Source organism: Podarcis tiliguerta (assembly GCF_965153285.1).
Source record: "Podarcis tiliguerta genome assembly, chromosome: 14".
Lineage (NCBI taxonomy): Eukaryota > Metazoa > Chordata > Lepidosauria > Squamata > Lacertidae > Podarcis > Podarcis tiliguerta.
The window spans coordinates 5,947,663-5,963,811 of NC_139547.1; the positions used below are offsets into that span (position 1 = coordinate 5,947,663).

Genomic DNA, 16,149 nt, shown 5'->3' on the forward strand with positions numbered 1-16,149 from the left:
TGCTTCGCAAGACGAAAAACTTGCAAGACGAAAGAGTTTTTTGTTTTTTGAGTTGCTTCGCAAGACGAATTTCCCTATGGGCTTGCTTTGCAAGACGAAAACGTCTTGCGCCTTTTTCTTAAAACCGTCAATGCATTTCCTATGGGAAACCGTGCTTCGCAAGACGAAAAATTCACAAGACGAAAAAACTCGCAGAACGAATTAATTTCATCTTGCGAGGCACCACTGTATATATAAAGAGTTTTGTTTAATTGTATGTGTAATATAAATTATCCATATAAATAATTTATGGAATGACGGGATTAGGATGGTGAATTCACAGCAGGGTTGGTGGATGAATCATGGTTGTAAGGTAAGAACCCTTGACTGGTCTCTCTGGGAAATAGTGTGCAGGAGGCTTCGACTTGATCCAACAAAACATTTGATCCAACAAAACCTTTCTCGTGATTGAGGTGGGGAAAAGGATCCCCCCCCCCCCCGTGGTGTGTGGTGTGTTTTGGATCCCTGGAAATTAAACTTGGGATTGGAAGCAGCAGCCTGGTTTCATGAGGAAGTCGGCTGAGACTGACTGACGACCACCTAGATGTTGTATTAAAGGCCTAAAGCAGCCACTTCCCCAACGTGGTGCCCTCCAGATGTTCGAGACCACAGCTCTTACCAGATAGCCAGCAAAGCCAATGGGCAGGATTGACAGTGGAGGGTTGGGATCCAAAACATCGTGGAGGCTGAGGAAGGTGCACACAGGCAGAGGAGAAGGGACAATATTGTGTAATAAACCTGTACAGACGGAGAGCCAGCCCACCCCAGCCTCCCTGCTTTCCTGTCTGAATGCAAAGCTTTTAGGATTAAAGAGGCCAGAGATTTGACAGGAAAGTTGGGCTTTTGAGAGGCACGTTATCAGGTGGGAAAGAAGTGGCAAAGCAGGATGCCTCGACTTCCTGTGTGTTTCTGGGTCCAATTCAAGGTGCTCATGTTACCCCAAATGACATAGGCCCCAAATATCTTAAAGGCCACCTCCTTCCCTACAGATCGTCTCAGGTGTTAAGAAGGGCCTGGTTGGTCATACCGCCTCTCTCAGAAGTTGGGGGGGATGCCTGAGGGAGGGCATTCTCTTTGGCAGCCCCTATGTTGTGGAGCTCCCCACAGAGATGCATCTGGATTCCTCACTATACGGGTGTTACACCTGTGTCACTTAAGCTGTGTGTTTTCAGGGCCCGCCCTATTCTTGTGCACGTAATATGTTTTAACCATTTTTAATTCTGAATTTTCCATTGTTGTAACCTGCCCTGGGACCCGCTGGTGAAGGGCAGGGAATAAATTTAGGAATATTAATAGGAATAAGCAGTGGCGTAGCGTGGGTTGTCAGCACCCGGGGCAAGGCAAGTAATTTGCGCCCCCTAACCCGTGGATTTTAGCACCCAGATGTTGCGCCCGGTGCGGCCGGCCCCCCCTGCACCCCCCGCGCTACGCCACTGGGAATAAGTAGGCATTGTGGCAAGGCTTTCCAATGCGCAAGTGGGCTGCTCACAGACAGGCAATTTTGGAAAAATGGGGAGTGGGGGCAGAAAGCAAGCCTGTGGTAGAGAAACTTGGAAGCAGGAGGAAGGGTCTGCTGGGTGCCGAAGAGGACAGGCAATGACCGAGGAAGACTTGATATTATAGTCTGCCTTTTGAGCAGCAGAGCTTGGCTCCTAAAGCCATATTGTGTAACTGTGTGTGGTTTGTAATGCAAGCCGGCCAGCAAACGCCAGGTTCCTGCAGCGGTTGTTGCTGCCACCTCCAGATGGGAAAACACGTAGATCCTATTTCTGAATAGTGGGACTTCTCTGGTGCTGGGTTAACAGGTGTTCAGTACCTCCTGGCATTAGCTCTTAACATTTGCCAGGGAAAGACTGGTGTTTGGTTGCGTCTATATCAGGAGCGGTTTTTCTGTTAAGTCTTGAGATGCCATGCAGATTGGTTGGCCGCTAAATGAGGCAAAACACAGCGTTTGGGTTCTTGCTTATTGACAAAGGTTGTGCTGCTATAAATCTTTAAATAAACCTGCAGAAATAATGACGGTGAATATTAACTTTGTGTTTTCTTTTTCTCCAGCAAAACTGTACAATCTAAGGTGGACTGCATTTTGGTAAGTAGCCTTGAAACCAAAGTTGCTTTCATATTCACCTAGTTTGTGCAGGGGGTGGGCCTCCTCAGCTTCCAACTCTGTCATACGCTGCCAGCTTCTTTAAAATACCCCAGGCTGGGAAGCTTGAAATGGAAAGCTTTCTGTAGCTGACAGGGAGCAAAAGTACCCTCCTCTTGCAGAGCAGGCTTTTGTCTCATCACATGGGAAACAGACCCAGCAGTAAGCTAAAACTAGATCTTTTATTTAACAACAACACCCCCTACTTGTTTTATAAGAAGCCAGGAGAAAAAGAGGTGAAGGAGAAACTGAAACTCACAACTCAATACAGTGGTACCTCAGGTTACATATGCTTCAGCTTACATACGCTTCAGGTTATAGACTCCGCTAACCCAGAAATAGTGCTTCAGGTTAAGAACTTTGCTTCAGGATGAGAACAGAAATTGGGCTCCGGCGGCACGGCAGCAGCAGGAGGCCCCATTAGCTAAAGTGGTGTTTCAGGTTAAGAACAGTTTCAGGTTAAGTACGGACCTCTGGAACGAATTAAGTACTTAACCTGAGGTACCACTGTAAGGCCATTTTGCTTTCTGGGCCTAGAATCCTGGGAATTGTAATTAGTTAAGGGTGCTGAGAGAGACGTGGGTGGCGCTGTGGTCTAAACCACTCAGCCTCTTGGGCTTGCTGATCAGAAGGTCGTGGTTCGAATCCCCGCGACGGGGTGAGCACCTGTTGTTCGGTCCCTGCTCCTGCCAACGTAGCAGTTCGAAAGCATGCCAAAAAGTGCAAATAGATAAATAGGTACCGCTCTGGCAGGAAGTCAGGGGTCCCTTTACCTTTTACCTTTAAGAGGTTCCAAAACTCTTTGCAGGACCCAAACAGCAACCAGCCAATTTTTTCTCCACCACAGAAAGGGCAGGAGGCGCTTGGGCCTTAGTCGTTCGTGGCAGAATTGTGCGCTCTCTCTCTCTCCCTCTCCCTCTCCCCCCCCCCCCGCCCTCTCTCCTGGTTTCTATCAGTGGAAAGAGAGTAGAGAGCCTTCTCTGATTTGTATATATACATTGATAATGACCACAAATAAAGTGATTTTTTTTGTCATCTGGTAACTCAAAGGTTTATCTGGGGCAAAACAAGCTGTGTGTGTGTGTTTGTTAGAACTCCCTCTTGCACTTTGATGTGCTTTCGAACAGCTCCTGCCAACCTAGCAGTTCGAAAGCACGTAAAAGTGCAAGTAGATAAGTAGGTACCGCTCTGGTGGGAAAGTAAACGGCGTTTCCGTGCGCTGCTCTGGTTCGCTAGAAGTGGCTTAGTCATGCTGGCCACACGACCTGGAAAAACTGTCTGCAGACAAACATCGGCTCCCTAGTCCTGTAAAGCGAGATGAGCGCCGCAACCCCAGAGTCGTCTGTGACTGGACTTAACTGTCAGGGGTCCTTCACCTTTTTTTTTTTTTTAAGGGTGCTGAGAGTTTTTAGGAGACCACAGTTCCCATCACAGTTTCAAGAATACTCCTGGGAAGATGGATTGACTGTTAAACCCATTATAACTCTTAACAACTCTGAGTGCACCCTTAGCAAACTGCACTTCCCAGAAGTCTTTGGAAGAAGCCATGTTTGTTTGTTTTTAGAAAAAAAGAAACTATTAATTTTCAGAATAAATGCAAAATACAAACAACATCAAACATACTGATACAAAAGTAAAATAAAAAAATTGGAAGACTAGACTGGATAAGAGAGAAAGGAAGAAAATGGAAAATAATACCCTACATTAATTTGTGTGATGCATCTTTTACAATCACAATCCAAGGCACCTAGAAAACACTTTATCCTAATCTTCTAAAATATATACTCTCCACAAACCCAATGGGACCATTGTTCAGTCTCTGTGATATATATCAAATATATAGACTAAATAGTATAAAAATGATCTGATTTAGATTCTCTCCTAGTTACTTTTCTTTGATATGTAAGGCTTTTAGAGAGAGCTAGACTGTGATTTAATTTGTTGGCTGCTGCCCAGATTGGCAGAAGTGACCCAGTCAGATGGACGGCATATAAATAATGTAGTAGTAGTTGTTAAGGAAAATTCTGGGTTGAGAGACTACTCAACAGCCCAGCTCCTCGGGGTACCAGTCCCCCGCGGGTCCATGCGGTCAGTAAACGTAGGAAATTCCAGACAAGCAATTTGGAGCAAAACAGCAGTCAGTAGGCTTAGATCCTTTGTTGTTGCGCAACAGGTTCAACAGCAGCAAGTGAACGCAGAGCATGGGGCAACATTGACTTTTAAAACTTCCCACCACATCCCAGAATACAGTTCGCACAGCATCATTGATACATCATCTTTACATCACTGACGTGTCACCAAAGGGAGGGGTAGACAGGGGTTACACTAGTTCAACCTTGGCAAACATGTCCAGACAAGTCCTTGGTCCAAGATTAGCATAGGGAAAACATGTCAGGGCAAGACCCAGGTATAAGATTAGCATAGGCAAACACCTCTGAAGTCCCATCACCCAAAGTGCAATAGAACTTCCTTTGCATGTCCGGACCCCTATGCAAGACTGGTGATGGGATTACCGTATTTTTCGCACCATAGGACGCACTTTTTCCCTCCTAAAAAGCAAGGGGAAATGTCTGTGCGTCCTATGGAGTGAATGCAGGGGGGAGGCAGGCGGGAAAAGCCCCCAAGAGCCGCACACAAGCTCCATGCGCTCTTGCGGGCTTTTCCACAGGAGGGAGAAGGGACTGACTGGCCGCATCAGTCCCTTCTCCCACCTCCCAGAAAAGCCAGGAGAAGCCGCGATCTCTTTAAAGGGGTTGTGCGGCTTCTGCGGGCTTTTGCGAGAGGTGAGGGAATCCCCCCACCTCCCAGGAAAGCCAGGAGAAGCCGCAATCTCTTTAAAGGTGTTGCGCAGCTTCTGCGGGCTTTTGGGAGAGGTGAGGGAATCCCCCCACCTCCCAGGAAAGGCAGGAGAAGCCGCAGTCTCTTTAAAGGGGTTGCGCGGCTCCTGCGGGCTTTTGGGAGAGGTGAGGGAATCCCCCCACCTCCCAGGAAAGCCAGGAGAAGCCGCAGTCTCTTTAAAGGGGTTGCGCGGCTTCTGTGGGCTTTTGGGAGAGGTGAGGGAATCCCCCCACCTCCCAGGAAAGTCAGGAGAAGCCGCAATCTCTTTAAATGGGTTGCATGGCTTCTGCGGGCTTTTGGGAGAGGTGAGGGAATCCAACCACCTCCCAGGAAAGCCAGGAGAAGCCCTTCCAGCATCTCCCAGCAAGGAGAGGCTGCACGGGGCTATGGATTCTTTAGCCCCATGCAGCCTCTCCCGGCAAGGAGAGGCTGCACAGGGCTAAAGGGGAAGCCAAAACAGTGAGCAGGATCCATCCTGCTCGCTGCCTTGGCTTGTGCCATAGCCGCGCGCAACCCCTCCGGCAGGGAGAGGTTGTGCGCAGCCTGTACGCTGCTCTTTGGGGCTGGGGGAAAAAAAGATTTTTTTCCTTGATTCCCCCCCCCTAAAAACTGGGTGTGCCCTATGGTCCAGTGCGCCCTATGGTTCGAAAAATACAGTAGGTTTTCCTTGGCCAACAATCAGCTCAGCAATTGTCACTTCTGGTTACTTCCTGGAGTCCCTTTTTCAAGGACAAAATAGTGTTGGAATGGAAGAAACTGGCAAAGGAGTTGATTTTATATTATTTTTAAAGCTAGGTAACTTACCTGAGCTGTCAAGTTGAAAGGATACATTCAGGCATAATATTTGTAACATTTGACAACTTTAAAGATGTGCCCTCCCCCGTAATTTCCGTAACATAGTAGTAGTAGTATATCCCAAACTCTACCCCACCAATAATCAACCAAGGGAAGTGAGCAAGATTTCCATTGACAGTCTATTGACATTCATGCCACCACTAGTAATAGAAATACCTGTTTCTTATGAGATACTGTGGGATTTGTATTGCTTTTTATCAAAAGCAAGGCCAAGACTGGATCTGGTGTTAGTGATTGATCTATGATTTGAGGGATAATGCTAAAAACCTTTATCCAAACACTATGTAAAACTTCACATTCCCACCACATATGAATATATGTTCCAATAGTATTACTGCCTCACCAGCATAGTGAAGAGCTGTTTGTATTGATTTCTGAAAGCCATGCCAGAGTCCAATACCACCTAAGTATTTTTAGAGTGGATTCTTGAATCCTAGAAGATAGTAGTTTTCAATGGAGCATTTACTCAAATTTGAACCTACTCATGTTCATCAATCTGAAATTTAAGGTCACCATCCCAGGATATCCTAAGTTGCTGGGAAGAGCCCATTGCCTAGCTTATTAGCAACTTGTAAATATTGGATACCAAACCTTTAAAATTCAGAGATATTTGAGCAACTAAGGATTCAAAAGTAGAGAAAGTAAACAATCCCCCTTACAAGGTAGAGATTTAGCATATGTAGTAATTTGAATTAACTGTGGTATATTTCCAATCTTTTCCTTTAGGGTAGACATGGAAGGATGACTATTAGGAATAATATACTGTATTTTTTGCTCTATAAGACTCACTTTTCCCCTCCTAAAAAGTAAGGGGAAATGTGTGTGCATCTTATGGAGTGAATGCAGGCTGTGCAGCTATCCCAGAAGCCAGAACAGCAAGAGGGATTGCTGTTTTCACTGCGCAGCGATCCCTCTTGCTGTTCTGGCTTCTGAGATTCAGAATATTTTTTTTCTTGTTTTCATCCTCCAAAAACTAGGTGCGTCTTGTGGTAGAGCGAAAAATATGGTACTTAATTCTATAAATTCCTGCTGCCTTCCATTCTTTATATTGTACATATTTATCTGTAAGGCAGAATGATGGGTGGTCCAGTACGGGAATTAAAGGGGATGTTGGCAGAGCTAAATGTGAACACCATCTCTTAAAGTGTTTTAAAGTGGTATGATACCGATTTAAATGTATAGTGCAGATGGGGCCTAAAAGATTGAGGACACAAGAAATTTAGAGAAGAGTTCTGTATTGATTGCTGAAATTGAAACCATAGCAGTTTAGCTGTAATTACATTTTGTGCAAAAATATACACTCTTCGCTACTGACTGTGAACTCTGTTAAAAATTCTGTATTCAGCAAGAAGTTGAGAAGTTTACAGATCTACAGAAACTCTACCTCTACCTTCAGCTGCCTTCTGGTCCTAGCAATGGAGAGAAAAGGTATGTACATGTCAGAATAGTCATATAAGTCACATTTGCTGCCTAATTTCCTGTTGTTTGATGTGACAAACAGATGTTTTGTTGAAAGGCTGCTAAGGAAGTTGGAAAGACAAAGAAGTCTGTACCTTTTGGCAATCTGGCTGTGGCTCTGTCCCACTGCCCAGGACCAGACCTCATCATTGGGGTGGGGTTAGGGTAATAGGCATGATGGAAAAGTGGGGTGGGGGTACTGCCTTTGCTGACCAGCTCCCTCCCCTTGCTGTCTCTGCCATTGTGGGTGGTACCTTTTTGTTCATTAGATATTATCTTACTCTTCCTTTGATATCTCAAAAGTGCACCTATATTTGAGGTGTTGGCAACAGGCAAAATTGCAGAAAGCAGATTGGTTAAGAGTCCAGGTGATCTATTGAAATTGGAACCTCCATGGAACCTGAGTCTGCCAGTCTGTCCTTCCTCTGCTTTGGATTCAGTAGACATTGGATGGTAATATCGCAATAATAAAAGTCGTCCTAATTGACCCTCTTTTCTCCTGGCTCAGCGATCAGCTGTCTGTGTCATCCAGCCGCGCCCAGCAAATGCACGCCTTCTCCTGGATACGTAACACCTTAGAAGAGCACCCGGAGACATCCCTCCCCAAGCAGGAGGTGTATGATGAGTACAAGTGAGTGTTTTCAAATGTATTGTGGGGAGGTGGGTTTACTTGTGCACTGGGAGAATATCAAGGAGGAGGGTGTCCCTGATTAAACAATGAAATACTACTACTACTACTACTACTACTACTACTAATTTATTATTTATACCCCGCCCATCTGGCTGGGTTTCCCCAGCCACTCTGGGCGGCTTCCAAAAGAATATTAAAATACTGTGATACATCAAACATTAAAAGCTTCCCTAAACAGGGCTGCCTTCAGATGTCTTCTAAAAGTCTGGTAGTTGTTGTTCTCTTTGACATCTGGTGGGAGGGCATTCCACAGGGAGGGCGCCGCTACCGAGAAGGCCCTCTGCCTGGTTCCCTGTAACTTGGCTTCTCGCAGTGAGGGAACCGCCAGAAGGCTCTCGGTGCTGGACCTCAGTGTCCGGGTAGAGCGATGGGGGTGGAGACGCTCCTTCAGGTATACTGGACCGAGGCCGTTTACTTACTTGTTTACTTACTTGTGCTGCAAAGTAGAACAGCACTGCACAAAGCTGGGCAGGGGGAGCCCTCTTGAATAGTGGAGGGCAGGGGTCGGCAACGGTTTTTGAGGCCGAGCCGGTCCACTCCCTGGCAGACCTATCGGTGGGCTGGAGTGTGCGCACCTGCGCCCGCTCGTGCGCTCAAGCTATTTCCAGTGCTCTTCCGGGTCGGAAGAGCGTATGCACATGGGCGCTTCTCTGTCCCGCGTACGCTATTTTTGGCGCTCTTCCAACCTGGAAGTTGGTCCCCGCGGCGAGAAAAAAAATGGTGCTGTGAAAAAAGCATGGAATCCCCACACCAATCCACGAACCCACTGCTGCCGCACACTCGCCTAGGCATCAGCAGTGATGGGCAGAGCATGGCATGTGTGTGGCAGCAGCACCCTTCCCAGCTGCCTGAGACCACACTTCGCTTTTCTTCATGGGCCGGCCGGCCCTCCTGCTAGGTTCTGTCTCACTAGGAGAGTTTCATGGGCTCAGCCAGACAATGGCAGAATTGCTCGTTCAGCTTTCAGGTTCAGTGTGCTGGCAAATGTAGCCGAGCGTCTCTCCTCCCGTGGCTTTGTAAATTATTAATCCCCGTTGTATGGCCTATAAAAGTGATCCCTTGACCCACAAAGGCTGCATGGTAGATGGCCGAGGCAACAGTGCTGGCGTGTGTGTGAACCAAAGGGCAACAGTAAAAGCTATTTGAGTGCCGAAATGTACTAGATGGAAGTGAGGTGCTTGTCTGGGCACGGGAAGTGTTTCATGCCCTCTGCTTTATGCATAGCACAGTATTAGCTGCTCGTATTTTCAAAATCATTTGCTGCTTCCCACATAAGGTGCTGGTTGTCACACCCTAAGCTGTGCACAGCACTTCTGCACTTGCTAGTCCGGTATGAAATTCTTCCCCCTTTTAAAGGTAGCCCTGTGGGTTCTGCCCTTCTGCTTGAAGGCTTTCCCAAGGAAACCCCCAGAGGGGGTCCCCATTACAGGTGTGTCTCAGATGTGGTCCTCAGCAGCTGAGGAAAGCTGCCTCTTGGATTCTCCCCTGGAAAGGTCACATCCGGGCTGTGTGGGCAGGCGATGATGGGCACTGCAGTATCCTGCCTCCACTGTTAACTTGAACTGCTGCTCCTGCCTGTTTCCTGCTGCACTTCCGAAGGGAAGGGAGGACTTTTGGGGACAGGTTATAGCTTAGTAGTAGAGTGCGGGCTTTGCAGGTGGAATGACCCAAGGAACTTGTTTGGCTAGGGATGATGGGAGCTGGAGTCCTGCAGCATGTTGGACCATAGGTTCGTCATCCCTGGTTTAAAAGGTGCATCCTGCTTTTCCAGAAAGTAGTCTAAAGCACGTTGGAACTGATTGACTCAACATAGATGGCCCTCATTTTGATCCTGTGCCTGATCCCCTGGTTTTTTTTGGGGGGTGGTGGGTGGGTGGTTGGTTGCTTATCACTGGACGGGCTGTAGCTGAATGAATGACAGAGCACATGCTTTGTGTGCTGAAGGTTGTAAGTTCGGTTCCCGGCACTCCCAGTTGGCAGGCAGCTTTCTGTGGCCTAGTCAGAGCATACCACTGACCAGGACTTTGGGGAATTAATAGCTGGACAGTACCATGTTGGCTACCCTGGGTTAGATAGGCCAGTGATTTGGGGACAGGCCAAAGCTATATGGATGGATCAATCTATGGTCTTAGTATATAATGTGAGACTGTCCATGGGCAGGTAGGGTCTCAGCCTGCATACCAGATGGAGCTGGTAGACAGCTGCCCTGGACACAGAATTGACCTGCGCCTCCATGGACAGCTGTGAGTCCAAAATGACTCCCAGGCTGCGCACCTGCTCCTTCAGGGGCACAATTGTCCCATTCAGGACCAGGGAGTCCTCCACACCTACCCACTCCCTGTCTCCCAAAAACAGTACTTCTGTCTTGTCCGGATTCAACCTAAATCTGTTAGCCGCCATCCATCCTCGAACCGCCTCCAGGCACTCACACAGGACCTTAACCACCTTCACTTGTTCTGATTTAAAAGAGAGATAGAGCTGGGTATCAGCCTTGCCCCAGTCCTGCTGTCATTCATTTCTACTTGCTTCCCTTTTGTTTCAGGAGCTATTGTGACAATCTTGGATACCATCCGTTAAGTGCTGCTGACTTTGGGAAGATCATGAAGAATGTCTTCCCCAACATGAAGGCTCGCCGTCTAGGCACAAGAGGAAAATCAAAATATCCTTTGTGGAAATGTTTTTGAAACCATTTCACTTAACTTTCCTGGAAATCAGGGTCAGCATCAAAGGGTGGCATTCCCCAGGACCTGTTCCTCCTCTTCACTGTGGCAGCCTGCTTGTTCTTTTTTATATATATAATATTTTATTAAGATTTTCACATAAGAAAAAAGAAAAATACAAAAGTAATAAAGAAAAACAATTAAAAACAATTCAATTTTCATAATATGTCTTGCATTTGCTTGCTTCCCGGACCTCCCCTCTTTGTATTCCAGTTCAATTTATTTATTCAGCAAATCCTTTCCCTCTACCTTATCCTTATCTTGGTCTTAATATATTATGCCTTTAAGTTTTCATCTGTTAACATTCCATTTTTCCATATTCCTTCGTACCGTTGTTACTAAAAGCCCCTTAACCTCAATCCAACATCATTCTAGCATTCGTTGATTTTATAATATTTCTGTAAATAGTCTTTAAATTACTTCCAATCTTCCTCCACCAACTCTTCTCCCTGCTTGTTCACCTGTCCTTCACTCTTGCAAGGAGGCAACAGTGGCAGGGAGGAGAAAGAAGGCTGGCCATTTGCTCATTGACATTGTCTGGCAAGAGCAAGCAGACAACGGCAGTGGTGAGGCAAAGGTAGCTTTGGCCATGAGTGGGGGGGGCACAGGGGGGCAGTTTGCCTCACTATAATAAGAGTGGGGGTCCATTGAAGGCCTGGAAGGAACAATAGAAAGACAGAGCTCCTCTCTTAACCTCATTTTTGGATCATGCCTGCATTTCTGCCGTTAAATTCAGAAAGGACGTTCTGTTGACCAATCAGCTTTGTAGGTCTGTGTAAGAAAGTTAATTTAATGCAAAGGGAAACAATGCAATTTTACAATTATTTACACCTTAATTTTTAAAAATCACGTATTGCTATAGTGGACTTCGGAAGAAAGCTTTTGTGCAGATGCCGACACTCCCCAACCTTGACTTCCACAAAACTGCTGATGGGGTAAAGTAGACACCTGAGCTGTTGGGGCAGAATGATTAAGACCTTTTAGGTAGAAGAAAAGGGCTTTAAGGAAAGCTGACAGCTTAGCGTTGCAGAATTAAAGATCACTGGGTTTGCTTTGCAGAAGTTGGAATGTTTAAAACGAAGGGATTTCATTATGTAGTAAAATGGGAAGGAGGCACAGCCTTTTAAAACACAAGGTAAACCATAAGGTCAAAGACTCCTCTGACACTTGAGCTTGTTACATTTCGCGTACACATTGGGCGGGAAGAGAACAGCTCCTCTGCTTTCAGAAATATACTGCATGTCACTTTGGAAATGTTGGGGCCAGGTGCCTGCCACAAGACACAAAGAGCATGTTTTCACTATATATTTTTGCATCTGTCCAAATGCAGATGTGACCACCTCATGTCTGCAAGCAGTAGTGTGGGAAATGGCATTAAAAGAGGGGGCAGATTTTATCCATAACATTTTTTTTTGGGGGGGGAGCATCTTTGGGGGCCCTCCAGATGTTGCCACACTCCAGACTCCCATCACCACCATCCATAACCATTGGCCATGTTGGCTGATGGGGACTGATTGAGACCATCAACATCTGGAAGTTCCCTGCAGGCATTCCATAAGCACTTTTTTCAAATGAGCAAACCTGATTTCAGTTTCCTTTTGTTAAAATGGTTACTGAAGCTTCATGTTTTATATCAGGTGTAAGAAATTTTGCAGAGGCACCATGACAGTGTCTGAAATAATTTTAAAAGGCTAAATCAGAGTGGAAAACCCACTTCAGGTCCTTCAAGAACCCCAACATAATGCCAGAATTCTTTTACTTACCTTACTGTGTTATGGAAGGGACACCATGGAGCTTGTGGCAAAAATAGTGAATCCTTTTCAAGGGAAGCAGAGTATCAACAAACCCTCACTCAGGCCTTCCTTAAGCAGCAGCTCAGTACTAGCCCCAATCTCCATGGCTAGATTGAAATGCTGTGTACTTTTAACGTACTATAGCGAAGCTGTTGCTGTTGCTCAGGGTCTCCTTTTTGTTTTTGTTTCAGCTGGAAGGGGCAGAGTCCTCTGGGCACCTGCAGAGTGCCGACGAAGAGGTGGTGTCAGCTGCCTGCCAGCTGGTCTGCCAGTGGGCCCAGAAAGTGCTGAGCCAGCCCTTCGATTCCGTCTTGGATCTGGCCCGCTACCTGGTCAAAAGCCACTACATAGGCACTAAATCAATGGCAGCTTTAACCGTGATGGCTGGTGCCCCGGCAGGTGAGGAGGTTTGGCTTAGTACACCACTTGATGTGCTGCTCCTGGCAGGAGAAAAACTGTTGGCGTTTTCCATGTTATAAGGGGGCAGAGTTGGAGGGTTCATATTCCCCTGCTATAAATATGAGTGTGGTGGGCCCATGCTGAAATTTCTCTCAACAGATTTCTCTTGAAAAGGCATTTTGGGACTTTTGGTTCATTCTTGTTGGCCTGTCAGTAATCCGGTTTGGGGAGCAGAGTTTTCTATGCACTGGCTCCAAGGATTATTGCATGTTGTCTGTCTGTCTGTCTGTCTGTCTGTCTGTCTCTCTCTCTCTCTGTGTGTGTGTGTGTGTGTGCATTTGTGTGAGTGTGTAGTTAAGAGTTCCATTATCCTGTACACAGCTTAGAAATATTAAACATATTAGCGGTTTGGAAGTACTTCTTAAAGAAAGAAACTTTAACAAGGGGGCCACTTGGGACAAATTCCTTCCTATATTAAACTGAGGGTCTTACAGTCCCTGCAGTGGGATCCTGCTATTTCACCTGATAGGTGAGTTTTCTGTATGCAGGGTATTTTATTGTTAAATATTTCCCCACTGTATGACCGGAAGCAGTGCAGTCTGAGGAAGGCCTTGTCTCCTGAACGTCCGTGTGCCACTTGGCATGCAAGCATCTCTTATCTGCCTGGGAAACGTTTGGTCTCTTGTCTAGAGCTGCAGCAATGACTCAGCGTGGGGGGGGGGGGAACAGGCCTAACTCTGCACCATGGAAAGACCCACCAGCTATCTGGTTGCAATACAGGAGGGCCTACAGACTCCTGCAGCAGGTGGACTTTACAATCGTTTAGTTGTTGTTATTTCCATTTTACAACTTCTATTTTCATTTCCGTATACAAGGAGGAGACTTGTGTCTCACAGAGATGTGTTGGCTGGGGACCTTACAAAATTTATTCACTGCCACCTCCTGCCAGGCATTTGAGGTGTTCTTAGGGAACAGTGGGAAACTCCCGGCCTTTGGGCCCAGTTAGGCCTGGCACAGGTCCCTGCATGGCTCATGAGGTGCTTCCCCACAAACCATGCCTGTGTGATGTCATATGTGGGGCAGGTATGTCCAAGACTACAGAGGGATAACTGGAAGCTTAATGTGAGCTCCCAATTCAAGTGGGGCTCCTCACTGGGAGTTCCTTACCTTAGCCGAGGGTTAAAGCAAGACCCTTTGAAAGGCACACACCTTGCACCAGTCAGCTGATTAGTGCCAAATGCACGCCTTTAAAGGAGGTTACTGCAGCAGCTGACCAGCAGTCACAACGACCGCCTTTGAACTTGGACAATAGTTGTTGTGGTTAAGCAGACTGTGTGGCTTTTGCAGTTGTAGTGTTGCTGATAAGCCTGGTGTTGTGCTGCTCCAGGTACCTGAGGGCACAACCCTCTCCTCCTGTGCAAGTGAATCCGAACTGTGTGGGCCATCGTTTCCCATGCTGGTGCCCCCCTGCCATTTGGGACCACAACTCCCATCAGCCACAGCATCGTATGACTGAGCTGCATGGGGCTGATGGGAGTTGTGGTCCAACACAGCAGGAAGGCTGGTGTAGGTGCTCAAATGGCAGGCCTGCCTTACCCGCCCTCCTCCTCATCTTTTCCAGGAATCAAAGGGATCCCCCAGCCTTCGGCTTTTGTCCCAACCGCAGAGAGCAATTCCTTCCAGCCCCAGGTGAAGACTCTGTCCTCCCCAGTTGATGCAAAGCAGCAGCTGCAGCGGAAGATCCAGAAGAAGCAGCAGGAGCAGAAGCTGCAGTCGCCTTTGCCAGGAGAGTCCCCTGCCAAGAAGGTGGAGGGCACCACCAGCAATGGGGTCGCCAGCCTTTCCAACGGGAGCCCAGCCATCTTGTCTCCTCAGCCCATTGGCATTGTCGTGGCTGCTGTTCCCAGCCCTATAACGGTAAGCTGTGGGCGTGGATGTTGGTAGACACAGGGGGCCCTAAACCTTTTGCTGACCTCCCCATGGGCTTCCAGGTGGGTAGTAAATTGGGGTGGAGTTATTTTGGGTACACTGGGACGCGGGTGGCGCTGTGGGTAAAACCTCAGTGCCTAGGACTTGCCGATCGCATGGTCGGCGGTTCGAATCCCCGCGGCGGGGTGAGCTCCCGTCGTTTGGTCCCAGCTCCTGCCCACCTAGCAGTTCGAAAGCACCAGTAAGTGCAAGTAGATAAATAGGTACTGCTTTCTAGCGGGAAGGTAAACGGCGTTTCCGTGTGCTGCTCTGGTGCCGGTTCGCCAGAGCAGCTTCGTCACGCTGGCCACGTGACCCGGAAGTGTCTCTGGACAGTGCTGGCTCCTGGCCTCTAGAGTGAGATGAGTGCACAACCCTAGAGTCGGTCACGACTGGCCCGTACGGGCAGGAGTGCCTTTACCTTATCTTGGGTACTGTGTATGATGATTAGTAGAGGAAGACAGATGAATTCAAAGTTATTTTCTCTGGAGATTTATTTGGGGGGAATACATGGAAGGAATCGAACTGATTTGTAGCAGGCTTTAAAAAAAAAATTAAATGGGGTTAAACAAATGGAAGCGAAAGTGATTTGGGGTGATCCGAGGGCGGGGTGCCGATTTATTGTAGAACTTTTTCTGGTGTGATTTGGATCAGGAAATTATCTGACTTGGCCTTCTGTGACATTTAAAATCTAAGCGTGAATCTATAAATAATAAATTAGCATTTACAGATTTTACGCAGGTTTGCGCCTGTGGCCCTGTGCTTTCATGTACCTTGCAAGATCCCTGACAATTGGGAAATGCAGCTATGCTCTCATTTCTTGTTCCTTGATGAGGTCACCTGACGGTCGGGGGGGGGGGAGAGAGAACAGGAAGCCTGGGGGGGAGGGGGAAGAGGGAGGGGAGGAGTCTCCCTTGCTGAAAAAGTGGAATAAGGCAGGTAGAGAGGTAGGAAAAAGGTGCAGCTGAGAATCAACATGTGGCAGCCACAGGGAGTCACATGGAAGTTTGACGGTGGCAATAAAGAGATCCTTGGCGATTTTGTGAGGATTGTGGACTGTCAGTGCAGCAGAGTGGACGAAAGATGAGTGTCAGCGGAGAGCCCACTCTAAGAGTTTGGACAATAGTTGGTGAGGCAGGAGGTGTTGAGGAAGCCTTTTTTTGAGAATGGGGAAGAGACACGTGCTTGGAAGCTGCAGGAGTTGATTTTTGATCGACATGAGTGGGTCAGAGAATAAAAAAC

The 16,149-nt window shown here is 47.3% G+C and overlaps 1 protein-coding gene across 2 annotated transcripts in view; it reads left to right on the plus strand.

Moving 5' to 3' along the window:
* Positions 1-16,149, plus strand: part of RFX7 (regulatory factor X7) — a 45,219-nt gene that overhangs the window by 21,131 nt on the left and 7,939 nt on the right. For both annotated transcript variants that reach the window (XM_083412949.1, XM_083412950.1), the window contains exons 2-8: positions 2,095-2,128; positions 7,224-7,306; positions 7,845-7,967; positions 10,570-10,686; positions 11,598-11,682; positions 12,732-12,939; positions 14,561-14,856. In XM_083412949.1, the coding sequence (XP_083269075.1) occupies positions 2,095-2,128; positions 7,224-7,306; positions 7,845-7,967; positions 10,570-10,686; positions 11,598-11,682; positions 12,732-12,939; positions 14,561-14,856 (946 nt within the window). The remainder of the gene's footprint in view (positions 1-2,094; positions 2,129-7,223; positions 7,307-7,844; positions 7,968-10,569; positions 10,687-11,597; positions 11,683-12,731; positions 12,940-14,560; positions 14,857-16,149) is intronic.